Source organism: Lampetra planeri, chromosome 11 (assembly GCF_965212315.1).
Source record: "Lampetra planeri chromosome 11, kcLamPlan1.2.h2, whole genome shotgun sequence".
Classification (NCBI taxonomy): domain Eukaryota; kingdom Metazoa; phylum Chordata; class Hyperoartia; order Petromyzontiformes; family Petromyzontidae; genus Lampetra; species Lampetra planeri.
The window spans coordinates 11,323,494-11,350,871 of record NC_136117.1 but is presented as its reverse complement, the minus strand read 5'-3'; the positions used below and the strand labels follow the sequence as shown (position 1 = coordinate 11,350,871).

The 27,378-nt window shown below is 47.2% G+C and overlaps 1 protein-coding gene across 1 annotated transcript; it reads left to right on the top strand.

The window, feature by feature from the left end:
* On the top strand, positions 1-26,933 carry LOC144721313 (monocarboxylate transporter 5-like). Its single transcript, XM_078598842.1, has 8 exons — positions 1-758; positions 2,300-2,432; positions 4,289-4,432; positions 6,390-6,551; positions 8,207-8,908; positions 12,466-12,677; positions 20,000-20,093; positions 26,189-26,933. Exons 1-8 carry the CDS (start codon positions 666-668, stop codon positions 26,410-26,412), a joined length of 1,764 nt encoding a protein of 587 aa, XP_078454968.1. The 5' UTR covers positions 1-665; the 3' UTR covers positions 26,413-26,933.
* The last annotated feature ends 445 nt before the right edge of the window (positions 26,934-27,378 follow it).

Genomic DNA, 27,378 nt, shown 5'->3' with positions numbered 1-27,378 from the left:
ACTCGCCGCTCGCCACAGCGATCGGGTGGTGCGAGTTCATTTTAAACTCGCCGCGCGGAACAGAATGGCATGTTTCAAGGAACAAACACAAAGTACACAACGATTACGCTCGTGAAATTCTCGGCTGAAACTGAAACACGGCGTCACGTTTCCAATCGAGTTCATCGCGTCGCTATTTCCAGCCAACGCCAAAGCGCTGCCAGTATCTTGGAGCGGTCCGGCATATTTTTTTGTGTCAGTTTGGGAGCGAGGTCCGGTGCCAGAATGGGGCACGTACGCTGCGTTGCGCAAGACGCGACGGCAGATGTCTGCATCCGCTTGTGCGTGCCGGCTTAAGTTTCCGAAACAAAAAAAAACATCACCGGCGGATGGAGGGGACGTGCGTGGCAGTTTGACACTCGCTGCCGGAGAGAAGAACACAACAACGACGACGAGGACACAGGGTCCGCCACTTGGGACGTTCTCCTTCATGGTGGAACGACTCGCAGAGCCCAATCGCGTTCTCCTCCTGCTCGTCGACGGACTTGTGGAACACGTTCCTCGCAGCGGCGGACGGCGCAGGGACATGCGCATTGCCCCGGCGGTCGGAGCCCGAGCAGCAACCCAGCGCCTGGCTGTAATTAGGCTAACCAGCAGTTAAGGGGGGTGGGGGGGGGGTGTTCGCCATGTCAAGGAAGAGCAGAGCACCGAAGCTCAGGTGTTACGTCGACGCGCCAGACGGAGGGTGGGGATGGATCATCGTGTTCCACTTCTTCATGGTAAACGATGCCCCCCCCCCCTCCCCCCAACCCCCCCCAAGTTGTTTCCTTGTAGCTGCCGCTTTCTAATTGATTTTGTGTGTGTGTTACCCTTGCACGGGTTCAGAGAAATTAATAATAATAAACAAAATTATCTATTTCGATTTAAAGCTTTCGTGACTGCAGGGATTCATCTTCTTGGTTCTTTCGGTAAAGTCACGCTGTCGCCTCGACAGACCTGGTTTTCACCTGAGGACGGCTGCTTGCGTTGTGGCCGAAACGTCGTGAGAATTATTTTATTATGTTTTATTTTTATTATTTTATTACTTCCCTTCTGCGTGACTTTACCGAAAGAACCAAGAAGAAAAATGATCTATAATGGCGTTTTTTTCTCGCGCCCTGACCCCCCCCCCAAAAAAATATATTTTGTGGGGCTGTTTGTTGAAAGTGCGCGGCGAGTGCAAGAAAAATTCGCGTCGGTGAATCTCGCCGGACTTTGACGACAACCGCTCCCTTGGCGGCGGTCTGCGGCGGCTGCTGTTGCTGCTGCTGCTTCGGCTGCTGTCGCTGTTGTTGCTGCCGGTGGCTGGTTAAATGAAATCCTCCCGTTATGATGAGCCAGAAGACTTCGCCTCCACGCTCGCACCGCGGCGGCTTAGTTGTTATTATTGTTACTTGAGGCTGCTGCAAGGTGTTGGTGAACGGATTCGTCGTTAAACGCGTCTTAGATGAGAGAGGGTGGGGGGGAGATAGCACCGCGTGAGAGCCGGCGATGGTGTTCATTAACCGTTTTACAAGTAAGAAAAAAAAATCGGCTATCTTTAATTATGCAGGAGCAGTTATTATACGTGTGCATTTTAATTTATTTATATTACTTGCAAGTAATTTGTTTTAACAAAAATGTGAAATTTTGGCTGCGCACTGGCTTTTAACAATTATTTAGGATCCCATTCATTTCACAGGCATAAATGCCCTATTCGTTTTTTTTTTACACAGTGGTGTACAATATATTAAGATGCGATCAACAACAAGGGTTGGTGCAGCGGTGCAACGGCCCGGTTCGCTGCACCATGAATCGGGCAACTTGTGTTGGATTTCAGGCCACAGCGAACATCATCGGTGAGCGATATTTGACCCCACCTTGAGCACATGACCTTCACCAATCTGCACTGGGCCGTGTGGTGAACTATTGCTCGAACAACTCCCAATTCTGACGTGGCATGTGCAGGAAACCTTCATCCAGCAGTGGGTTCACAATGGGCCGTAAATTATTATTATTATCATCAGGATAAGTATTATAATCTCAGTATTCTATAACGGGCTGACGTTTCTGGAAATGGCTTTTCTTCAGGGCCGACATGTTGAATGACTTACAGCTAAAGATTTGACAACAGCAGGGCACATTGGTGGCATTACCACTCACGTGGTTTGGTGGGGCCACTTCTGGGTAAAACCCACAGAACTCTGGAAGCCGTGACTGGCAAAGTTTGAGGGAGGCTGGATATACGGCGAAATAATGTCGAAATACCTCCGTCATTGAAAGCAATATCTGCCCGTGACAGGTGAACGTCTTGGTGATGGGGATGCTGAAATCATTCGGCTTCTTCTTCGTGGCATTCCAAGAGGAGTTTTCGGAGAACGCCGAGCGAATCAGTTGGATTGGATCCATCATGTCCAGCCTACGCCTCATGGCCGGTGAGCGCGGCTGAGCGACGCACAAAAGAGGGCCTCTTAGCCGGGCGCCTTCACAGACGCCGCGCGCTGCGGCTCTCACTCCTCACAGTCTCTCCCTCCGTCAAGACTCGCGTTGCACCGCGGAGTTGAAGCTTCGCTTCTTCTTTGGAGTCGCTGCTCAATCAAGGAGGCTCATCCAGCCAGGAGCGAAGCTGTAAAATTCACTTTCATTGCACTGTAGCTACGCGAAAATGTGGCTCGGTTGCATTTTTTTTGTTCACTCCCTCCATATTTAAATGTAAAAAAAAGCCCTTTAATGCGTAAATCGTTCACTTTGAATGGTAATATAATAATGCCGTTTGATATTGAAAATCGTATTTTACAGTAAATTTAAAGACGCAATTTTTGTTGTACATTTGCATCGTTAATATATTTATGCACGGGGGCTTTTGTGGCTTGCGACGACGATCGAGGCAATTCGCCACGCCGAGGCGAATTGCCGGGCACCGTGACAGACGGCGCTTTAATCGCTCACGTTCCGCTACCTGACGGGCGTAAATCACACGCGGCTCCTCACGATTGCTTACAAATGATTCCACTTACCGGGCAACTCAGCAAAAAGTTTTAAAAAGGAAATTTGTGCATTTCGACGTAATTTAAATCGACTCATTTTCTTGGTTCTTTTGGTAAAGTGACGTAGAATGGACAGAGTCTGTCTACTCGACAGACCTGCTCTCCACCTGAGGACGGCTGCTTGCGTTGTGGCCGAAACGTCGTGAGAATTATTTTATTATGTTTTATTTTTATTATTTTATTATTTACATTCTACGTGACTTTACCAAGAAGATGAATCCCTACAGTCACGAAAGCTTTAAATCGAAAATTAAATCGACTCATTAACTGTTACTTTCTACGTATGAGAGGAGCGATCCCAAAAGTGGTCGCGAAACTGCCCCAGTGGCAAGCGGCAGATAACGTTGGTATTTTTTTAGGGGGTAATGGGGTCCACCAATCACGTGCTCTTCATCACCCCGGGGAAGATACATTTCACTGAACACCACAAGAGAACATTTTTTTCCGGAATGCATCTTGCTTTAAATGTGCATGCCCTCGGACAGAGCAACAAAAACGAGGACAAAGCCCCCCCGCGTAGCCTCTAATAGACTGCTGGGTCAAGTGCTGTTAGCGAGCAGCACCTATGAATGCCGGCACGGCGCACGAGGAGGTGGATGGCCAGCAACCACGTCCGACCGCCGGTTTCTCCCCAGTGCCGATTTCTATACACTACACGAGGTGCAGTACTCATTTAAGGCTGAGTCGACCTAGGGGAGGCCCAGCACCGGTTCATTTATTCGTCGCTAAATATAGAACCAGGGTTGCAGGGTTTGTTGGGTCCATCGCGCTGGCAACTGCACGCTCGCTCGCACACACATTCATTTTTATTTTGAAGCCACGTGCCAAGTAACAAAGACAAAGATCCCCCGTATAGCCTTGGCAGACTGTTGGGGCAAGTGCTGTTAGCGTGTTCCGTGCCGGCCTTCATAGCGAGCACCTATGAAGGCCGGCACGGCACACGAGGGGGTGGGTGGCCAACACCACGCCCGGCCGCCTTTGTCTCCCCAGTGGCGATGTTTAAACATCGCACCGGGTACTCATTTGAGGCTGAGTCGACCTAAGGGGAGGCCCAGGACCGGTTCAGATAATGGTCACTGGGTGTTGGCCGTGAACGGAAATCGAACCCGACGCTGGGGTCGTAGCGCAGCGCAGCGCTAACCGCGACACCACCGCTCCACACGTAACAAGTGACAACGCGCACGCGCGTGCGCACGCGATAACCATGATCCCTTCTGCCTTCCTTCGGCTGGCTGCCCTTCCAGGACCCCTGGCGTCCGTGTCATGTGGGCGACTGGGAGAGAGGGGCACGGCCGTGCTCGGGGGGGTCATCGTGGCCGCGGGCTTCTTCGTGTCTGTGCTCGCGCAGAGTGTGCCCTTCCTGTACATTACCCTGGGCGTGCTAGTAGGTAAGTGACCGTAGCCAATGCCCTGGGAACCCTTTCGCCCCTGCCGGCAGCGGTTCGCCAAAAAAACGAGCGCGGAGTGGGATGGCTTGGAGGTCGGTCTCTGGCGGTGCGGCGGCATCTGTTGTCGGACAGGAAGAAGGTACCGAGCGGTCAAAGGCAGCGTTTCTTAACCTGGGGTGCACGCACCTCTTGGGGGTGCGAGATGCCCCTTTTGGCGGTAGCGAGACACGGCCAGATTGTTTTATAAAGGGAAATAATCGACGACACAAATTAGGCACGTGCACTTAAGTACAACTACTTTGTTTCATCAAATATTTGTATTTCTAAAAAAAAAACATTAATGTATCGATTGAGACTGCAGTGAAAGTTAAGAACCACTGCTCTAAAGTATCCGCAGTCGCATATGATCATGTCGTGGTCAATAGGCCATTGTGGCCAATGCCGTTGATGCCACGACACCTTTACATCGTTCCCTTCCATCTGCCGGAGAGGCGTAATCGTTGCAAAGTTGACACCACGACCTTCGAGGCCTGTTCTCACGGTCTCACCGTCACCACAATGTGGCTTTGGGTCTTCCCATTGGCCGCACACCTCTTGGTTGCCATTCCAATGCCTGTCTCGGTAACCTTGCCACCACCACCTCAGTCCACGTGTCCCACCGATTGTATCCACCATCGGTCTCGATCACAACCACACCACTTAGTTGCGATGTTTATCTCCGAACCTCCACGTTACCTAAACCTGTCCTTCCATGAAAGTCCCCGAGCATTCTCTCCACGCACCTGCACTCAAAAGGCCACAAGCTTCTGGTTCAGTTGCTTTGTACTAAGAAGAATGTATTATTAGCACACGCATATCCATAGGGAGGAGCGGGGAGGGTTATGTGTCCTTAAAAATAGCAATGCAGTTGAATGCGCAACCGCTGAAATTAAGATACAGCGTACACTACAAGTTGGCAGCCAGTTCAATACAGTACGCCGAAGCCAAATTGACGGCAAGAGGGACGGCATGGGGTAGGAACGTGGGCAGTTGATAATCAATAATTAGGGAACACACAAAGAGATGCGGGCAGCAGTGACTCCAGCCAGCCTGTAATTTAATAAAAACACTCCCAGGATAAAGACCCCGGTTGGTCTTCTGCCGTCGTCCGCTCTCAATTTCAGACAAAAATAACTGGAACATTTATTTTTTTACGGAGCATCGCGTGCCTCCCACGCCACACAATGTTCCTTCGAAATAGTTCCTGGGAAGCCACGGAGGGTATCGCTGCCCTCATGCATGCCACCTCCGCTCCGCGCATGACCCAGCGTTCTAATGTCAAAGAGCCACCGCTGTCTTGGACATCCTGGGGCAGTTTAACACGTAGTAGGCTTTCGCGACCGATATTATTCATAATAACACTTTTTGAGCGACACCACCTAAGTATAAATGTGTCGTAACCCTCCACCACCCGACACAGCCAATTAGTAAGCGATTTGTCACGTAAACAAAACTCAGATTAGTTTCTACTTCTGCCCACGGGTGTGTTGAGTTCGACGTTTCGCTGGTAATTACATCCGGCATCATCGGGAAAAATACTAGTGCCTGAGCTCTCTGACAGTGATGATAGTAATCACTTTAAACGTGATATGTTTAAAGAAGTGAAAGTGGGACTGTTCTGACACCCCCCAAAGAGCTTACGAATTGCAAAAAAAAAAACGTGCGATTTCCAACGCTAGCCCCGGGTCTACTTAAACTCATCATCTCGCGAGGTTGCTAAAATAAAAAAAACACTCTGCGAGAAGTCGGCAGTGGTTATCCAATGGGTTGTTCGACCGCAGTGGCGTCCAGAAAGTGTTGCATATCGGTGGATGCACAGAAACCCGTGGGCGAAGTGACTCGCCGCCCACCACCCTTCCCAGGCCCCCGCCATGGTCACGTGGAATTTTCCCCAAACGGGGCTCCTGTCGCCACCCAGGTCTGGGCTTTGCCCTCATCTACCAGTCGGCGAGCATCATGACCGCACGCTACTTCAAGACGCGCCTCTCCACAGCCTACGCCATCTCGCGTTCCGGCATGGGCCTTACCTTTGCTCTTGCGCCCTTCACGCAGATGTTGCTGGACAAGTACGGCTGGCGAGGTGGGGATTTTATTATTTTCGAAACAAACCCCCGTCCGTCCCCACCCCGAAAAAATCGATTCTGTCAATGTTGTGATTATACCGCGACTGAGTGGCCCCGCAATGTTCTTCCCAAACGTCTCGGTGGTTTTTCGGTAACCGCTGTGGCCCGGTCTCACGAAGCATTTAGGAATCGGAATCATCAATATTTATGCCGGAGGAATCCGATGAGCTATGAAGCTCTTTTTCACAGCTGTCCCAGTGGCGGCGGGTAAGAACGTTACAACAACAAACAGTACAAAAACGTGATGTTAGTGCAAAGTACAATGAAGGTAAACAAATCACCCAAACACATGCAAATAAAACTAAACCATCCTCATCCTACCAGGCAAAGCCCACTGAGGTATTAACTTATTTTTCAGAAGCGACCTGGCCACGAATGATAGCTCAACAAAGTGACCCATCATTTGGACATTTATAGCAGCAAAACAATCTAAATAATCTCAATGCGCGTTTCTAAATGTGGAGGGAAAACCCGGAGGACCAAAAGAAAAATCCACACGACCACGGGGAGAATATGCAAACTCCAAACGTACAGGCGTCAGGATCGGTATAGAACCCCCGATTTCCTGAATAACAGGCGAGGCAGACGACATCTCCTAGCCACCGTGGGTGAACTCAGCCCTGTCATAGGAACGGGGAATTTAAACCAGTCGCTCAGGGCTGTAAACACGAGATGAGCACTGTCCCAGTGAATCTAACCTAGCCATTAATTGCTTCAATAAAAACAGAATGTCGTTCATTATTAATTCGAGTGTACTATTGATGTTACCTTGTTTCAAGGTTGCGGAGGGATTTTTTTTTTTATATAACTCAGGGTTTAAATTGCGAGGCTGCAACCGATGCAAGTACGAGCACAGTGCCAGCATCACCATAATGGAGATGTATTCATTTTGTGTAGATGATATATCCGAGTCATGCGTAGGAGTAGTTTTAATTCATCATGCAGATTTACATTCCACAGAGTGAATAGACAGAATTGTTTACTAATCTCCGATTGATTTTCCCAAATGCCGGAAACTGCAGGAAAAACACGAATGGCATTTGTATAAATGTCATTCGTGTTTTATAAATGTCATCAGGACATTGCCCGAGATAGATGATGGCAGATTTTACAAACCCAATACTTTCAGAGAATGCATCCTTTAATATACCATAATTTATTAATTACACAATTTCTTCAGGCTAAATTAAAATGGACATTTATTGGAAACGCACTTCCCTAAAATGACACTGTGTTTAAAAATACACTCGATGAATCAGAGAATATTAAAATCTACTTTCTCAACCTTGACAATGAGCGACATTAAATGAACGTGTCTGGGAACAATTATATTCCGCGTGAAAACAATGCAGCATGTTGCACAAGTTGCACACGTGTGCGCGCACATGCCTGTCCAGCCCATTTCTCAACCAGCTGCTGGACGAGGGCCGCTCTTTCGCTGCGTGGGTCGTGGTGGCTGTTTGAACATCCTTCACCCTGCTGGTCAGTGCGGGATTGATGAAGTCAGCATAGAAATGCGTGTCAGCAATGTGTTTTTTTGCTACACTGCCGTCTGTTGATGTGCTGCTCTCTTCTCCACGCCACGTGCGCACGCGTCCTCTGCCACCGCCAGGAGCCCTGCTAATCCTCGGCGCCCTCATGCTGAACTTGATTCCGTCTGGAATGTTGCTCCGACCGATCCACCTGCTGGACGACCTCGGTTCGGCACAAATCAAAAAGTCGGCCCACGGACCGGGGAACGAAGACCAAGCGGGCGACATCGCCATTGTGTGCCCGGCGCATGGGGAACGACTCCAAGCGGCAGAGCAGGAGCAGAATATGTGGGATGCTGCCCCCGCGCTCAACGCCGCACACATTGACGAAGGCGGCGATGCCAGCAGCGGGAGGAGGACAGGCGTCGACACGGCCGCGATCGCGGGCGGACCTCCGGGGACCGGAGAGAACGCGGATCTTCCGAACGGAGGAGGAAAGGGCGACTCCCATGGAGCGGAGGTGGAAAGCGAAAGGCGCCGCACGGAAAACTCCAACAACGACCCGCAGCACGTGAGCGCGAGGCGCAAGTGCCAGCGCGTGCACGTGGAGGTTGTTGACGAGAGGGGGGCGACCTCCTGCCCGCCTTGCGGTGGGCAAGAGCCGAAGTCGGAGGAAAAACTCCTGGACATCTCGCTGCTCAGGGAGCCGCTGTTCCACGTGTACACGTGGTCTGTGGTGTTCAGCCAGCTGGCATACTTCATTCCATACTTCCACTTGGCAGCGCGGGCACAGACGCTGGGCATCGATCCAATGAAGGCATCACTTATCATCTCCATGGCAGGTGAGCCGAGAACGGGTAACTCTGCCGAGAGCCTCAGATTAGGCTGTAGGCAAAATGTATTGTCTGCCTCATGTATCTGAGCAAACAACAACAATGATAGGGATTTGACGCAAAACGGCATTGACACGCTAGACGCATTTTTTTTGTAAATATAATGTCCACTCTTATTTAACTACAGATGACGAGGTTAATCGGTGTATTACTGAAGTTAAATAATTTTATTTGAACATGCCGATTATCTCAACTCAGCATCTGCATTAAGGGGCAGTGATACACTTTGTGTGCGGCAGGAGTCTCTGATGTAATTTTTTGGACATCGGATTTTTTTAGCCAATTTAGGATTTTATTTCATTTTTTTTTCCATTTTGAAGTACATCTTTTACAACTTTTATTCTTTGTCCACTGAATTAAAAATGTCAAATATTTAATTATTATTATTTTTACGTAAAGTTTCACCGTAAAACAACACGTTTTATGTACAAAAATATACATTTTAATAATTTGAGCAAAATTTACGTCACGTGATGGTACTTTTGGTGAGGATACCACGACAGTTGCGTTGTGGAAGTGACGGAACTCCCCTTCGACATTATATTTTTGGAAACATCTGAAGCAAACTTTTTTTCCGGACTATTTTTAATTTCATATCCAAGCCCAATTTTGGGATTTTTCAGGTGAATCCCAAAAGCTTGGAACACATCCCTATTTTGTTTTTATTAACACAAATCAATTTTAGCAGCCTGGCTTGCCCAGCTCATGAGAACACGATATAGAACATAGGAGTGTTGTTGAACCCCACTATGAAATTCACCGACAGTCATGGACACGTTTGCAGTTCAGGATGTTGGCAGGGCGTCCATTAGGCAACAAGCCCTGGCCACAGAGTTGACGGGATACTGCAGGTTCGAATCACTCGTCCAGTCGTGTCAGTTGGTGCGAAAGATTGACAAAAGATGTGCCCTATTTAATTCCCGTCACGATGAGTTTACGCCGTCTGCGCCAAAACCGGCTGCAGCGCTGAACGAGAGTGTACACACTGCAACCACACGCGGCACCACGCTATACTCCAAAAATAAAAGCGTGCACTTTAAATATAATTTGGCACTCTGTCCAACTGTGTTTTTTTTAATACGAGACGTAGCGACCCTTTTGGGAATACATTACAGCTGCCGGTACTTTTCCCATCGCGTATTTAGCCGTCGCGTGGTATTGAAACCCAATGTGGACAGATGTTATTTGGCCAAATTTAGAACACCCTCTAGGACTAAAATCGTGTGTGCTTACAGAATGAATTGAGTTGTACTCCCCTGTGGCGTTCCGCACCGATATCGATTGCGTACTGTATCGCTCTCCGAGAGTGAAAGATATCAAGAATGCGAGTGCCTGCCAACTGAGGGAATGCACTTTTGACATCCACCAAGATTTGTGAAAATGAATTTTAATCGTAATGGTTGACAGCCCTTTGTCGACCCGGTGCTGGATTGAAGGCCTCCTCAAGCCATTGTCAACAAAGGGCAATTGTTTAACTTTAGTTTACTCTTTGGTTTTTTCGGTAAAGTCACGTATAAAGATAAAATACGTAATTAAATACTAGCATACGACGTTTCGATTGCAACACAAGCAATCGTCATCAAGTATAAATGAATACTAGATTTGTGTTTCTATTTCATTTATACCTGATGATGATTGCTTGTGTTGCAATCGAAACGTCGTATGCTCGTATTTAATTTATTATTTTATCTTTATACGTGACTTTACCGAAAGAACCGAAGAGTAATTCCTGCAGTCACGAAAGCTCCAAATTAAGATTGACTTTAGTTTATCACGTGCATCAGGGCAGGCTGTTGCATTATGGGGGACTGGTTCGGATATTTTTTCACTACCGACGTTAGCCGTGGCTGGGAATTCAACTGAATAAAACGTTTAAATGCAGTGCAAAAGTGCTGTTTGTACTGTAGTTTACTACAGACTTGGCCATCAGTACAGTTTTAAAAACAGGACATTACTGTACAGGGTGCTTCAAATGTTTTTTTTACACTTCTGAGAATTTGCAACAACACCACGAGAAATGTGCCTCCGGGCTCTGGAGACCACCTGGAGAAGATTCCAGGCACGCGCTGACAATGATGGCGAACAAGTGGAGACTCTTTGAAAAGCTATTAGCATACATTTGTTATCATGTTACAGTGTATTATCTGTTCCTTTTCCATTAAAAAACGATAGTCCCATATAAGTGTTAAAACTTTTTTTAAGCACCCTGTATGATAAAAAAAAAACATCGGACACAAATGTATTTAATTCCACAACTGCTTTCTGCATGGCATCGTTGCATGAAGGTTATTTTAGAACAAGCAAGGCAAAATGCAACGCTTCTCACAGTACTCAAAATGTTTTCGATTGAGATAAAATAAAAGAGTTTTGGGAATATCAATAAGAAAAAAACATCATTTGAGCTGGTCGGATTGCCAATCCAGGTGTGGGGTGCCCTGTTATAGCCACACTCTTTTTAGTAGTTTTCACATGAAGACCATGAAGGCCCTATTGTAGGCAATTTACACCTCATAGAGCAATCCGAACGTGATTGAACAACCCGATACAGTGCTGGTACAAATCGCGTGGAGGAGGGTGTACAACACACGTTGGCATTTTACTCGCCACGTTCTGGTCCAACAAACAAGCTATCAGACATAATTGTGGGTCGCGAAAGCCTTCGTGTTACGTTTGTAGCGTTGTTAATATTGATTTTTAGATCATACAACATATATAAAGCAATATTGAGGATCAAAAAGACACCGCTGAACCATCTCGAGTCATAACACCATGGGGCAGCGCACAATCCACAGCTGCGGTAGTTATTGTAAAGCGCATTACTAAACTGGGACTGCATGGTGAACGATGTTGCTGTGCAGCGTGGAGACGCGGATAATAACTCAGCCAACAACAATTTATGAGCTTTGGGGGGGGGGGGTGGGGTAATTTCAACAAAAATAACCCATATTTTTAAATCCTTTATATTAAGTTCACTTGCTTGCTTGCTTGCGCGCTTACGACCGTGCAAATCTTTCGGTCGTTTTTTAACCCACTTCCCGTGATCCAATCGAGCTGACATTTTGCACACAGACTCGTTGTGCGTGACAATTTATTTTCGTGAAAAATGTTTTCCAAAATTTTAGACTTTTTAGGAAAAAAAAAGTTATATTTAATTACCAATTGCTTAATGGTGGCAGGCAATCATCTGACCCATAGGTGGCAGCCATCTCAAGCCAGAGGACGAGAGGACTCTAGCCGCCCGTTTCAAAGACCAATGTGGGCTGGGTTGTGGCCCATTGAACACGCATATAAAGGATTTATAGTGAAAAACTTTGTTTTTACGGGTTATTTTTTTTGTTTCAATTTTAAGGGATACCCAGAGAAACGCCCCTTACACGTGAGACACGGCATCCAGCCACTGTATCTCAAGGTAACCCTTCAATACTGTGTCATCTCGACAACAATGCTCACGGTGATCTCGGGTGCGATGATCATGGCTGCCCCTCCCTGTGTTCATTTGCATTCAGGAATCACCGAGACGTTGACGCAGTTGGCATCTGGGTGGGTGGCCGATCGCAATTACGTGCCCAAGATTCGCTACCTGACGGTCTACCTGTTGCTGTGCGGCATCACAACGCTGCTCTCCCCCTTAGCCACCACCTTCACGAGCCTGATGGCCTACGCCATCGCGTTTGCTATCTTCTGCGGGGGCTACATGGCCCTCCTCCTGCCTGTGCTGGTAACTGACGTCGTCGGCCTTGAGACTGAATCACCATGAGATGTGCCCCGATCACATTCAGATTTTAGAACCTGAGCAGGGTTGACCCTGGATAGGGCTTGGATGAGCGGCCACGAGGCGCGCGCAGGGTTCTTGTTTTTTTCTTCTTGGCTCTTTCGGCAAAGTCACGTAGAAGGGAAATAATAAGTCACGTAGAAGGGATGTAATAAAATAATAAAAATGAAACATGATAAATTATATTATAATAAAATAATAAAAATAAAACATAATAAATAATATTATATTATGTTTGATTTTTATTATTTTATTATTTCCCTTCTACGTGACTTTACCGAAAGAACCAAGAAGATGAATCCCTGCAGTCACGAAAGCTTTAAATCGAAATTTAGGGTTCTTGTTGTTGGGCTGTCGGGGCTCTGTGGTGGGCAGCAGAAGAGAAATGCAGAAATATACATTCTTGCACTTCCATGCACCCACAGCTATGCTCTCCAACTTCAGAAACCCGCGTTGACTAGTGTGGTGAAGTATAGTTAAATAACTCCTACGACCTGCATGGCATGGGGAGGCCCTCAACCGGCAGTGGTTTGACAAAGAGGCTAGAAATACACCAAGCTAAATTATAGTTGTCATTAATTAAAGCTTTAAAAATAGATCTTCCTCTGAATAAAATTCACGGTTGATATTTTTGATTAATCAGTCTGCATTTGTTAACAATAATTTTAGCAGTATTATCAAGCTTCGTATCTTAAACCATTTCATGACCAGGTGGGTAAGATATTGAATTCGATATTTTTTACAGGTAAGGCCCACCAAACTATACAGCTCTTTTTCAGAAGTGACATGTTTTCAACTAGTAAATGAGTTTTTTTATTTCGGAGAAAACCAGTGCGACTGGGGAATACCCGCGGTGGGTGTTCTATCCTGTGCAGATGCATGAGTTGAAGTCGAAATTTTCTGTACCACCTTCTCCTGGCGAGCCAGGGCATAGCAGCTCCTATATGCCCACGGGAAGGGAGTTTCACAGCCATTGCGTTGTCCACAAACCCTCGTCCCCAAAGCCGCCGGAAACACAGACACTCGCCACCACTGCTATCGCGAGAAAGGTGACGAAAAAAAATATATTTTTTAACTTCGCAAAAATCTTGTGTTTCCAATTTTAGTGCGTTCAGTCAAGTCTGTCACTGCAGAGATCTCTTGCAGTGACAGCAGTTGCTGAGGTGTGCGTTCATGTCTTGACCCGTAAAAGAAAGTATTTGAAAGTTCCATTTGAGCCTTGCTTCAACTTATGGCCTAAAAACCAAGAAAATTGTTATTGAATAATCCAGCACAGCCCCTTTTTAAAAAAAATAGTGCAAAGAGTAATTTCATGAATATCAGAACTGACATTTTCAAGGTCCTCCTTTGAAAATAATATTAGATAACATAACTCTACTCATGCTACAGCACTGAACTAGTTAAACACACATGGAATTGCTTTAATCATTAAAACATTATTTAAAAAACACTCCTATTCTTAAATTCCTCTATTGACTATCAAATACAAACATCTTGAGAGGCGAGCAAGTGCTAGTGATGCAACTCTCGCACAATCGGGCGCTTTATCAATTACATAATCTCACTCTTTGTAAAGATGAAACGCAACATGCGCATGCTTGTTATTTTGCCAAGCTGATTAAATACATTCCTTGAGCAGCCTTGTTAAAATGCACTCCATTCCCTAACCTCGCACACAAGCACCATTCATCGCACGGGATTTACTAGCGAAGGAAATGCTGCCAATTGCCACACTAATCACTCAATCGTGGCTGCACTCTGGAAACCTACGCAGGGTACGTGTGTGTGTTGCACTTCTTTGTCGCCGTACGTAGCCAACCGTGCTAATGGAAGGTGCGGGTACGCGTCGATCTACAGACATTATTATATGTATACATGGGGTCAAATCTACCCGCGCGATCCGCGCGGATCGAAGAGGCCCTCGTCGATTGGTGGAATTGAAAAAAATGACCGTACAGGTGCATACTTAATAGCAGTAATGTGTATATAAAAAAAAATCGATATCTCTCACACGACTACAAACAACATGTAACAGGTGCCGGACGCACACATTTTTTCTCGTGTAGTCAATCAGTGTGCAGAACGTGTACAGAAATAACCTTGCCGAGCACGAGAGAGATTTAATAGCGCAATAGCGGACAGGCGATTAAACACGGTGCAATGGGCCACCGGGCTAGATTGTGTGATATCGACACGGCCCATGACACGATTCTTAGCAGATGTGGCGGAATTACGGGAGGGAAAGCGATAAGGGAGCACCAACAAGACACGGCGGCTGACATGTTTATCAGCTGCCCCTGTGCATTTCTTAAAATCGCCTTCTCGGAGTTTGTGAACGCTGTGGGCCAATTGGCAATTGTGAGCACCACTTTGAAGATACAACACTGAGGCCCAAAAGTGCTGAGTGTCAACACCATAGTTTAGCATGGTGAGTTTACTATGGATACTCTGGTTTCTTAGTAATAATAAACCCAGCGTTATAAAGCTTTTCAAATCGATCCCACATTGACAGAGCCTGGTTAGTACCTGTATGGGTACCCTGCAGGGCTTGTCGTCCAGGTGTTGCAGGCATAAGCATTGGGGCGCCACGGTGGCTAGGAGATGTTAACTGTCTCGCCTGGTGTGCAGGAGGTCGTGGGTTTGATGCCGACCCTGACGCCTGCTGTGCATTTGGAGTTTGCGTGTCCCTCTCCCTGTGGTGGTGTGAATATTTATCCGGGTCCTCCTGCCCCCCCCCCCCCCTCCACATTTAGAATCAACGTGCGCTTAGAGTATTTGGGTGCCATAAATTTCCACGTGATAAGCCACTTCCTTGAGCTATCATTTGTGAAATCTAGGCTGCTTCTGAAAAAAATAGCTATATAGCTTAGTGGGTCTTACTTGGTAATGTTTTTTTTTATAGTTTAGTTTTGGTCTGCGAAGAGACCAGGAAGTGGCCTTTTATCTCTGTTGGTACTCTGATTTCCTCCAGGAGTGATAAACCCCCGTTATCGGAAGTGGTGACATGTTCCAATGACCCAATTGGCGCGGAGAGTTGCGAGTCACTGGACAATGTGTCGTGATCATTTTCACAATGACGATTTGTATTTGTTACAAGCGTCACTGACAATCAAACGAGAGACAGACAACTCAGTGACCTTTCAGCAGGTGGCGTACGTTGCCCAGTGTCACATTCCCCAAGTGGTTGTGGAGGGTTCACACGCGTGGTATTCATATTCTTAGGTTTTTTCGGTAAAGTCACGTAGGTAAAAAAATAAAATTAATAAAAGTAAAATAAAATACAAAATAAAATAAAAATCACGACGTTTCGGAGGCAACACAAGCTTCCGTCTTCAGGTGGAACCGTCACAGCACGTAAATGAGAATTTCTCATTTACTTGATACAGCAAGCCAGCTGTGACGGTTCCACCTGAAGACGGAAGCTTGTGTTGCCTCCGAAACGTCGTGATTTTTATTTTATTTTTATTTTATTAATTTTAATTTTAATTTTTTACCTACGTGACTTTACCGAAAAACCCTAAGAATATGAATCCTTGCAGTCACGAAAGCTTCAAATCTAGAACGCGTGGTATTGTTTATCATTATTACCCGAGTCTCATGACTCAGTGGGTCACGCCAAATGTTCGCAGTAGGGAGCGATGATTGCCATGCACGATATACACCAGCGGAGTAATTACTTGAATGCAGCGTAGTATGGTCAGCCTGTGAGGGATGCCTATTCTCCTCGTTGATTTTTCCTTATTAAATGAATTGAACGTGAATTGTGTTACGCATAGCGACTGTCACCATGAGAGAGAATGTGTATCCCTGTCTCACGATGTGCCATGTCCGATCGCAGAGACGTTGGCGACTGCGGCCTTCTTCCGTTTCGCTCTGTCCGTGAAATTGACTCAAGAAACCCTTCTGAAGGAGACATTCTTTTTGTTGTTGCTGTTTAGTAGAACCCAGCTGAAGCACGCCTTCCGTGACAGCCTTCGGCGCAGAGAGTTCCACAATCATGGGGGGTGGGGGGGGGCACAGAAGCGAAGTGCCCAGAAATCGCCCACAGACTTCACCGACCTTAAAGAGGAGGCTCTTGTTGAAACGTCGCGGGCGCAGCCAATCCCCGATATATGGGGCGGGGGGGGGTTGAGATCATTCAGGCCATTGAATGTGAGGAGGAGGAGGACATTGAATTCTGCGTGGAATTTAATCGGCAGCCAGTGAAGTTATACGCAAGGAGAGGGGTTCATCTTCTTGGTTCTTTCGGTAAAGTCACGTAGAAGGGAAATAATAAAATAATAAAAATAAAACATAATAAAATACAATTCTCACGAAGTTTCGGCCGAAACGTTGTCTTTCCGACAGACCTGTTCTTCACCTGAGGATGGCTGCTTGCGTTGTGGCCGAAACGTCGTGAGAATTGCATTTTATTATGTTTTATTTTTATTATTTTATTATTTCCCTTCTACGTGACTTTACCGAAAGAACCAAGAAGATGAATCCCTGCTGATGACATTTGCCATCATAAGCGAGAATAGAATGTGCCTAGCGAGGGACAATTATCCAGTGTACTGTACTGTATATTACTTGACGCGACACATGCGTCTGAAGCATGGACACTGACCGAGCAAAAGAAACAAACATTCTCGAACAACAACAAAAATAAAAGCTAGCAAAAAAAAAATACCCATTTTTGTAATTATGCTGAGACGGAAAGAGGGAGCACACGGATCAGATAACAAACACGAGCTGGAGACGTCATTTTGACTTAAAGGAATTGGATTTGAGCTGGACACTAAGCTTGAATGGTTGATGGCCAGTGGTGGAGTGGCAGCCGAAGGAGAGAAACGGGCCCGAGATTGCATCAATAAAGGACACACAGAGCAATGAGATCCAACTGGCGTGCAAGGAGCTTTAATTTTTTCTAAATGTAAACTATTTTAATGTTACCAGGTAAGGCCCACTAAGCTATGTAGCTCTTTTTCAGAAGCGGCCTGGCCACCCTTGATAGCTCAACGAAGTGGCTTATCACGTGGGGAAACTTATAGCAGCCAAATACTCTAAACGCGTGGTGATTCTAAATGTGGAGGGAAAAATCATCGAACCCGGAGAACAAAAATACACACGTGACCACGGTGGAGAACATGCAAACTTCAAATATACAGGCATCAGGGTGAGGATCGAACCCACGACCTCCTGCATACCAGGCGAGGTAATGAACATCTTTCCACCGCGAAGCGCCGTCGACGGTTTTGGGGTGGCCTTTATCCAGCAGTGGATAAGAACATGGTTAATGACAACGCTTATATTACTCCTGCTGAACCAAAGTTATCTTCACTTAAACGAATAGATTTTTCCCTTGTAAAAAAAAAAAGCAATTGTTGAATACAGGACGAAATATCAACATCTAATGTGGGAACGAGTAGCCCTGCTCGCGGGGGAAGAACATTGCTTCCAGATGCTGGCTCCGTCGAGTGGGTCACCATGGGTTCATTGCCCAGTCGGGTCCCGCTGGTTGTGTGTTTGCCCGCGAGCTTCCGTTCGATTCACTCTGCGCGAGCACAGACACGAAGAAGCCCGCGGCCACGATGACCCCCCCCCCCCGAGCACGGCCGTGCCCCTCTCTCCCAGTCGCCCACATGACACGGACGCCAGGGGTCCTGGAAGGGCAGCCAGCCGAAGGAAGGCAGAAGAGATGATGGTGATGGCGTACGCGTGTGTTGTTACTTGTCACGTGGGGAGCGGTGGTGCAGCGGTTAGCGCGCTGCGCTACGAACCCGGCGACCCGGGTTCCATTTCCGCTCACGGCCAACACCAGTGTGACGATTATTTGAACCGGTCCTTGGGCCTCCCCTAGGTCGACTCGACCTCAAATGAGTATCTGGTGCGGTGTGTAAACATCGCCACCGGGGAGACAAAGGCGGCCGTGCGTGGTGTTGGCCACCCACCCCGTCGTGTGCCGTGCCGGCCTTCATAGGTGCTACTCGCTAACAGCACTTGCCCCAACAGTTTGTTAATGCTATTCGGGGGATCTTTGTGTGTGTGTGTGATGTGTTTGCATGTGCTCTGTGTGTTCGCGTGGACTCGCATGTGCTGTCCATACGTTGACGAGTGCGCGTGCGATGCGACCGCATTGCGTGCGACTTGGCCGTGAGCGCAGGGCGAACGATGGGGCTTGTTCCAACCAAGCCTGCGTTACGCAGTGCTTGCTAGAAAGTGCCGCTGCCGCTTTTGGTGAATATTCGCGCCCCCCTAGTGGAAACAAGCGGTGGCGTCCCAGGGAGACGATAGAACAACGGAGTGCAGGCCACGTACCGTGTCAAGCCTTCGCGGTTTAGACCGTGTTCTTGTACTGGGAAATTGAGTTTGCAGGTCCGTACGGCGTATAGCCGTTTCAATACGGGCAACACATGTTTTTGTTTATTTCTTTGTGTTTCTCCCTTGTGATGGGACTTGGTAGGATGAACGTTGAGATTTATAAGGGCACGGGGTGACCAATAAGGTCTGAATGGGTAGGTAATAAGGTAGGGCAATGATAAGGGGTTGACAGGTATGGATGGAACAACCGTGTTAAGAAATGACTCTCCTCGTTTTTAAGCGACCTCAAACGAGCGGGCAACTCCAACGAGTACTTTAAGAGAACTAACTCGGCTTATTCAAACCAATGTATGTCCGTTCTCAAGTGCGATCAGCATCGTTACCGTTTTCCAAAGTGTCATTTGCTTCTCGAAAGCGGCCACGAGTGGCAACGCTTGCTGTGATTGTAACAACAAACAGCACAAACACACGATATGAGTGCAAAGTACAGGACATGGAAACAAATCGCTTTAAAAAATATGCTAATAAAACTAAACTATTTCTTATCTTACCAGGTGAAGCCCACTGAGCTATTGGCTTCTTTTTCAGCTGAGACCTGGCCACAAATGATAGCACAACGAAGTGGATTTTCACGTGGAAATTTATAGCAGCAAAATCATCCATAATACAGGTCTTTTGGGTTAGATCGCGTAAATATATAAATGTGTCGTGAAACCCGCTAATGTGCCGTTAAACCCGCAGAATCATCTAAATAATCTAAAGGCATGCTTCTAGATCACTGCATATGTGGCAGGTCACGAGCAAGAAGAGCAATACCCTTATTGGAACAAACAAACTGATCACTGGAATCCCAGCACAATGAGCAAACAGGTTTGGGGATGCCTCAATCCCGCCGGCGGTTAAAGAATGATTGACGATGATGATGATGATGACGGTGATCGAGGGTGCGTCCGTGTCTCCTCCGCCAGGTGGACCTGCTGGGCGTGCAGAGGGTTCGCAGCGCCTTCGGCCTCTCGATGTTCTTCGTGGGCTTTGGCTGCCTCATGGGGCCCCCCACTGCAGGTACCGACCGAGCATCGCAGCCACCCTCGCTAGAGGGATCTGGGCCGACGCAATAAACAAAGGGGGGAAAAAATTGTAATCGTGGCAAAAGACCGCTGGGTGAAACCACTAAGTGTTTTATATTCTCCTTTTGTATGTTGAACTTATTTCGCAATACAACAATTTTACCCCTTCTGGCAATAAAACAGGCGGTAAGATGTTAAAGCACCAAACAGAATCCTGTTTCAATTAATCTTGTCTGCATTAACCACACGTACTGGTGGTGAACATGCAAACAAAAAAATGCTGATAATTACATATGCACCGTGTTTAAAACTGATTCGTCCACACCAGAGAGAGCTTTCTTTTATTTCGCACGGTCGGTAGCCAACTGTGCTGATCGGAGTTTATAAAATCTATGAATGATGAATCTAGAACCCTTTTGTCAGTCCACAACTGCGGTGCTTCTCAACATATGTTCATCCCACGACACCCACTGCTTCTGAGCTCGCTCGCTCTTCGCGGCACACGCCGAACCAAAACCTCACTAGATTTGAAGCTTTCGTGACTGCAAGGATTCATATTCTTAGTAAAGTCACGTAGGTCTATTCATAGTCTCAAGCCGCACCTTACCATAATAATAAAAAGTGGGCCATTCCTGGCCCTTCCCCCCCCCCTCAACCATTATATATACGGAGTGGTATCTCCTGTAATTTCTCATTTACTTGATACAGCTGTCGGGCTGTGACGGTTCCACCTGAAGACGGAAGCTTGTGTTGCCTCCGAAACGTCGTGATTTTTATTTTATTTTACTTTTATTAATTTTAATGTTTTACCTACGTGACTTTACCGGAAAAAACCTAAGAATACAAAACGTCACTGTGGGCCCAGCTGGGTGGGTGGGGGAATGCGTTGCGACTGAAAGAGAATTCTCAATGCCTCGCCTACCGCACACGTGGGCTGGGGGTGGGGGCTGACGGCCGTCTGTCGTGCCGCGCCACGACCAATGGGAGCCTGGGCGCGGCGCTCGGATCGGCCACTGAACGGCACGGAGGAGAGTTCGTCTGCTCTCGCTTGCGAACGGTGACGGTCACCGCATCGCGGCACTTTCAGGTGACATTCTGCGGCCGTCTGGAACGCTCTTCCTTTCGATATTAGGAAGCCCCCCTGGAGCTGTGCACTTTTAAATTATCTAGATTGAAAACTCATTTCTTTATCAATGTTTTTGGTATTTAGTTTGTTATCTTCCCCGCCGCACCTCCGATTAGCACGGTTGGTTACGTACGGTGCAAAATTAGTTCAACATACACACATGCAGTAACCCTCTTTCTTTTCCTATAATTTCGAGAATACCACGGCACATCTGGGACTTCGCTGCGATACACCGGTTGCGAAGCAATGCGCCATCGGATAAGATGATGGCACCCTCCATTTTTGTCAGTCATGGGTTTTGTGTGACCATACTTCATCATGCTGGTCAGTGCCGATTGGTGTGAAGGGGGAGGCTACAGGATCGGTTCAGGTATCAGAATATTTATTAATACTGGAGAAATCCGATGAGCTATGAAGCTCTTTTTCACACATGTCCAAAGTTTTACGGATCCTGTTGCGATGCCCATACGATAGAAGAAGATAGCCACAGTGCATGATGAAATTTTCTAAATACTCTACGTCAGTGTCGCTCACTAATTTTCAGAGGGGGCCACTTTCGCCGATAAGACATCATCAGTGTGAGGGGCCGCCACACATTTGACAACCATTGGGGGTTTGATGGCAGCACGATGATGGTGTGGAGTGTTGCCACGTGATGTCTATTGTCGCGGGCGGCACATCAGGGGCCGCACCAAAGGCCACGAGGTGGCCACCAGGGGCCCGAGGGCCTTGCGATGAAGAACACTGCCCTACATGTACAAGGTCAAGAGGTCATCACAACCAGTGCCGTTGATGTCACCTCGCCGACGCTTCCTTCCTTCTGCCAGATCTCTAATCGTTTGCATAGTTAACACGGAACCACCAAAGTCTGCTCTTACAGAGCAACACATTCGGATTGAAGTCTTATGGATTCTTAGCAATATATTACAATGCGTGTACATTGTAATGCGCACAGTGTAGCAAATGCTGAGCGCTATAGTTGAGAATATTTATTTTATTTCGTGAGCTGGTCGGCAGGCATGCTCCGATACGACGGATGAACTGCTCTTGACAAGAACAAAATTGCCCCTTCATTCGATGACAGCGACAGCAGAGTGAAGGTAAAACTTACGACACACATATCATAAGGCTCCTGAAGACGAAAGTATCCAAGATTAGAGGGAACGCAGAGTCAAACGCCACGCGCAGCCTCTGCACATTGATTGATTGTCAGTGTTATGCAACAGCAGCAGCACTGTCGTAGAGGTGAACGAACGCGTGATTGACGGCTCTTATTTCCCCAGCCACGCCGGTTCACTGCTTGATGAGTCTGTTCGAGCGTCAGAGGAGATGCCTGTTCCACCCGAAATAAAGTAGCGGTCATCGCCCACCGTGAATAACCGAGATGAACTTCGTGGCTGTCAGCGTCAACTCCATGGCCTGCAGCCGGGTAAAACAACGATCGGAGATCTTGAGCTTAAAAGTTGCAATGGGACAGGCAATGCCGCAAAGCAGTGGCATGTCGGGCGGCGTTTCGGCATGGGCTCTCGGTGCAACGGATTAAATTTACCCCCTCCCCCCCTCCCCCCTGTTAAATTTCTCCCCCTACTCTCTGTAAGCCCCCGGCGCCGGGACCCTTCCAGCTTGTGGGCCCCGGTGCAGTTTCCCCGCCTGCACACTCGATAGCCACGTCACTGGCCCCGTGTGTCCGTGAGTGAGTGACGTCACATGGCACCGCTGATGCGACGTCACAAAGGCGGTTGGGCGCTGTGCTGGCCAGCCACCCTCCTCGTGCACCGTGCCGGCCTTCATAGGTGCTCCTCACGAACAGCACTTGCCCCAACGTTCTGTTAAGGCTATACGGGGGATCTTTGTCTTTGTTTTTTTTTAGTGCGTAAGCGATGTCACACGACACCGCTGATGCGACGTCACCTGTGCAGCAGGCGTATCACCTTGGCCCGTTTGGCCCACATCTGTTTTGACATTCACGTCTTACAGACGTTTGCCAAAGACCGAATCGCCGTGAATGTGCCCAAAATTTGTCGGATCTCAGAAGCTATGCGCGCTCGAGTCTGGTTCGTACTGGATGGGAGACTGCCTGGGAATAATGGGCGTTGTAGGCTCGGGCTGAAAAGTGGCAACGGTATAAAAAATAATCATGATTTATAAAGCGCTCTTAAACAATCGTTCTCAGGGCGCTACGGATGGAAAGGCGGAAATCGTTAAACATCGGCCGAGGAAAGCAGAGGTGACCAGTACGTTTGAAAATAACTAAAGAGCAAAAGCCATTTTTAAACAGATTCGTTTTTAGTCAAGAGTTGTAGATTTCAGTTGTCTCGGAAGTCCTGACCGCGAACGCCAACGAGTGCGAGAGTTGAATACTCGACAATGGATTTGTGAATCCATCTGTGCAGGGATTTCAGTATTAGCCCCTCATATACGAGGTGGGGTTTCTCCGAGTTCTGCACGACGGTTTTACTTTCACGTCAAATACCCATTGACGGAATTTAGCAAAACATAATCACGGCAGGGCCCTACCGCCAAAGAGGCTTGAGACTTGGTGAAATTGTCCTGGGTAAAACGCACGGACGGCTATTACTACAACAATTGATTTTCACCACCCTTGGCAAATGCAGTAGGCCACTGCTCTCTGCGATCATTTACTGCCAGCATTTCAGATATTCACCGGACTACTCCTGAAGCCATCTCCTTGGCTCACCCACCAACCTCGACACGAACAGAGAAACGTTGCTGATCAACTCGGAGCCATCAAGCCTTCTGCGCGGGGAACACGGAGACGTCTGCTTTACTCTCCGCAACTTCCCGTGTCCAGCCACCTCTCGTCCCTATGGTCATCACCATCATCAGCCGTTGTCAATCCACCGCTGGATGACAGCCTCCCCACGCGGTCGCCACTACACGTTGCGCCCGCAATGCCACAATCCACTCTCGTTCCTGCACTTGAGCCGATGTCATCACTCTCCATCTCCACCGTGGAGGTGTAGCGATGAGTGGTCGTCCTCTCGGGGTTTGTTTGACCTTAGACAGTGGCGCTGCCGATGATCTCGTATTACTTCGGCGCGCAGTTTACGGGTTTTTATTTTTTTGGTCCTCAAACCGGCAAACTTTGTTGTGGCTGAAGCCACAAACATCGCGTCTCGCAAGGCACCGCTGTGCGCTGTCTTCGCACGCCCACTGAAAAACCATTCGCCCGAACCCAAAACACGAGCCGACGTACAGTGTGAACCTTCAAACATGATACGCCTTGAGGACGAATTGGGCTACAGAATTAACGGCTGTGCCCGGAGACCGGGCCCAATGTATGCGGAGGAGCAAATGGAACATTTTTCCAGGGCCCAAAACTTACACAAGATCTCCCATGTAAAAACTAAAATATTTAAAATATATTTTAGATATTTTGTAATATATTAGAATTATATATATGTGTGTCTCTGTTTCTGTGTGAGTCTCTCTCTGCTTGTGTGTCTGTCTGTGTGTCTCCGTGTCTATGTTTTGTCTCTCTCTCACATTTAGCAATCTTTGTAAGAACGTAATCAACCAGGTGGGGTGTTGACTGTTGTGTTTGCCGACTCTCTGTGTTGTGTTGCATTGTATTTCCAGGTTTACTATGTTAGTTTTCTCATTCATGTGTACCTGATGATGTTTGCTTGTGTTGCAATCTAAACGTCGTATTCTATTATTATTTAATTTAATTTATTTCTACGTGACTTTACCAAAAGAACCAAAGAGTATATATATACATATTTTAATATATACACATGATTTTAAAGAATATATTTAGATTTGTTTTAAAAGGAAAGTAGTGATATCTGATCATATTATAATTTTAATAAAAACAAGAGTCCTGCAGTGTGTACCGGTTAGCAACCGTTTGGGACTTTGTGTGCGCGCGTCTGCAATAGTGATGCTAGCCCACCTGGGGGGGCTACTGAGCAGGAAATATTTTTGGCGGAACCCCCTTTCAACGTATACAATCCCCGTGAGGTGACAGAAGGGAGAGTAACAAGAGGCAATGATGTAGTGAGATAAAAGAAATGTAGACAAACACAGAGATGTAGTGAGATGAGAGAAGAGAGATGCAAACAACATAGGGATGTTCGTCAGTTTAACACTTGGGCTTTCGCAACCAAATCTGGCTGTCGCCTGATGATGCTAGTTGTAATTACTGGAGAAACGTCGTACTCAGATTCTAAATGTTGTGGATTTGCTCTCCAACACAACGTTGTGCTGAACTAGTAACGAATTGGCACGTTCTGTTTAAGTGGCAAATCTTACTAATTGGCTGTCGGACGGTGGCGGGTTTAACGACACATTTATATATTGACGCGATCTAACCTAAAAAACTTCTATTATGGAACATAAAGATGAGACTTTTTTTTTATTACACGTCATTCAGTTTCTGGTGTTTATGGACTTGAGCTGATATTTTACGCGGCCTATTTTGTCATGAATTCTACGCCAATAGAATTGCTTGGGGGCTCTGAGCTATTGCCTCACTTCGTTTATGGCTAAATCCACCACTCACCACCGTGTGCCTGGACGTGCCACGGTAGGACAGCGATGAGCGCACTGCGCTACGAACCCGAGTTCGATTCTCACGGCCAACACCGGTGACGATTATCTGAATCGGTCCCAGTCCTGGGCCTCCCCTAGTTCGACTCAGCCTCAAATTAGTAACTGGTGCCATGTATAAATATCGCCACTGGGGAGAAAAAGGCAGCCGGGCGTGATGCTGGCCACCCACCCCATCGTCTGCCGTGCCGGCCTTCATAGGTGTTCGCTAAAAGCACTTGTCCCAACAGTCTGTTTGGGCTATACGGGGGAAGGGGGGGTCTTTGTCTTTGGGTAAGTGGGGCGGGAGAAGGGGGCAGGGGTCATCTCTGCTCCAGCTGTTCCAGGAGCCAAGATACCCAAATCCGTCCGTGGCCCTCTCGTGACTCTGCCCTCTCCCCGCCGTCGTGCAGGCTGGCTGTACGACATCACGCACACGTACGACTCGTCCTTCTTCCTGGCGGGCACGTGCTACCTCATCGCGGCCGTGCCCCTGCTCCTGGAGCCGCTGGCTCAGGCTCGCGCCCGGCACCAAGACACCGCGAGGCCCCTGGGGCCCGGCTCACCGGTTCCCGGCCTCAATGGGGAGTCGCTGGGCCCTCTGCCCGGAGCCGGTCCCCTGACCTCACGTGAATGAAAATGCAATCCCGAGGAATCGCAGGGGCTGTGCAGAAACATAGACCCCCTCCCCCCTACCACCCCCCCCCCATCCATCCTGGGAAATATACTCAACGTCACCCACAATGCTCCACAACACGGCAGCATGAGTTTGTATGCAATATCGTAGTTTTTGTTTATTATTATTATTACACGCTTTTATTTAACTCACTCTGTCTGTTGTCGTATCCTCAAAGCTTGTAACTCAATTTTTACCCACTTCCCAATGTGGTATCGACTGAAAACTTGGTATACGTATGTCATACTGATGACAATACTATATTCTATCATTAAAAATAAAAAATAAACATATTTTTAAACATTATTTTACACGCTTTTTATTAACTCACTCTGTCTGTTGTTGTCGTATCCTCAAATCTTGTAACGCAATTTTAACCCACTTTCCAATGTCGTATCGACTGCAAACTTGGTATACGTATGTCATACCGATGACAATACTATATTCTATCGTTAAAAATAAAACAAATATTTTTAAACAATCTTTTTTCTATGTTATGTTTCGGCTTGGGTCTAATTGTCGACGCTCAACTGACGTTGGCTGTAAATCACCATGTCGTGGAGTTCTGCCATTACTCGTACGGTACATTTCATTAAAGCGTGTTTTAACAAAAAGTCTTTTTTAAATATCACTTATTTTATTTTGTTACAGATTCCCATAGTTCAGATTGAGTGCTCTTGCCGATGGCATCCAGTAAGCGAGCAGCCATTTGTTTAGAAAGCCTGACTCTGCTGATGAGACCCAGAAGATCTTCGGAACCGGGTTTGAGAGTTTGCTTGCTTGAATAAATGCTGCCGGTTAATGTTAATCTTGAAAGCCAATAGACCGATGTGACTAAAATCTCAATGTTTATGTCGAGACAAAAAAGGAGTCATGGTTATATGTGCTTTTACTCCATTTACCTGCATGACATGGCAGGATTGTGAC

Bases quoted from the DNA above. Each gene is read 5' to 3' on its own strand.
- LOC144721313 (XM_078598842.1), top strand. From the start codon at position 666: ATGTCAAGGAAGAGCAGAGCACCGAAGCTCAGGTGTTACGTCGACGCG. The intron at 4,433-6,389 runs GTAAGTGACCGT...GTCGCCACCCAG, and splicing joins TACCCTGGGCGTGCTAGTAG to GTCTGGGCTTTGCCCTCATC. The intron at 20,094-26,188 runs GTACCGACCGAG...GCCGTCGTGCAG, and splicing joins CATGGGGCCCCCCACTGCAG to GCTGGCTGTACGACATCACG.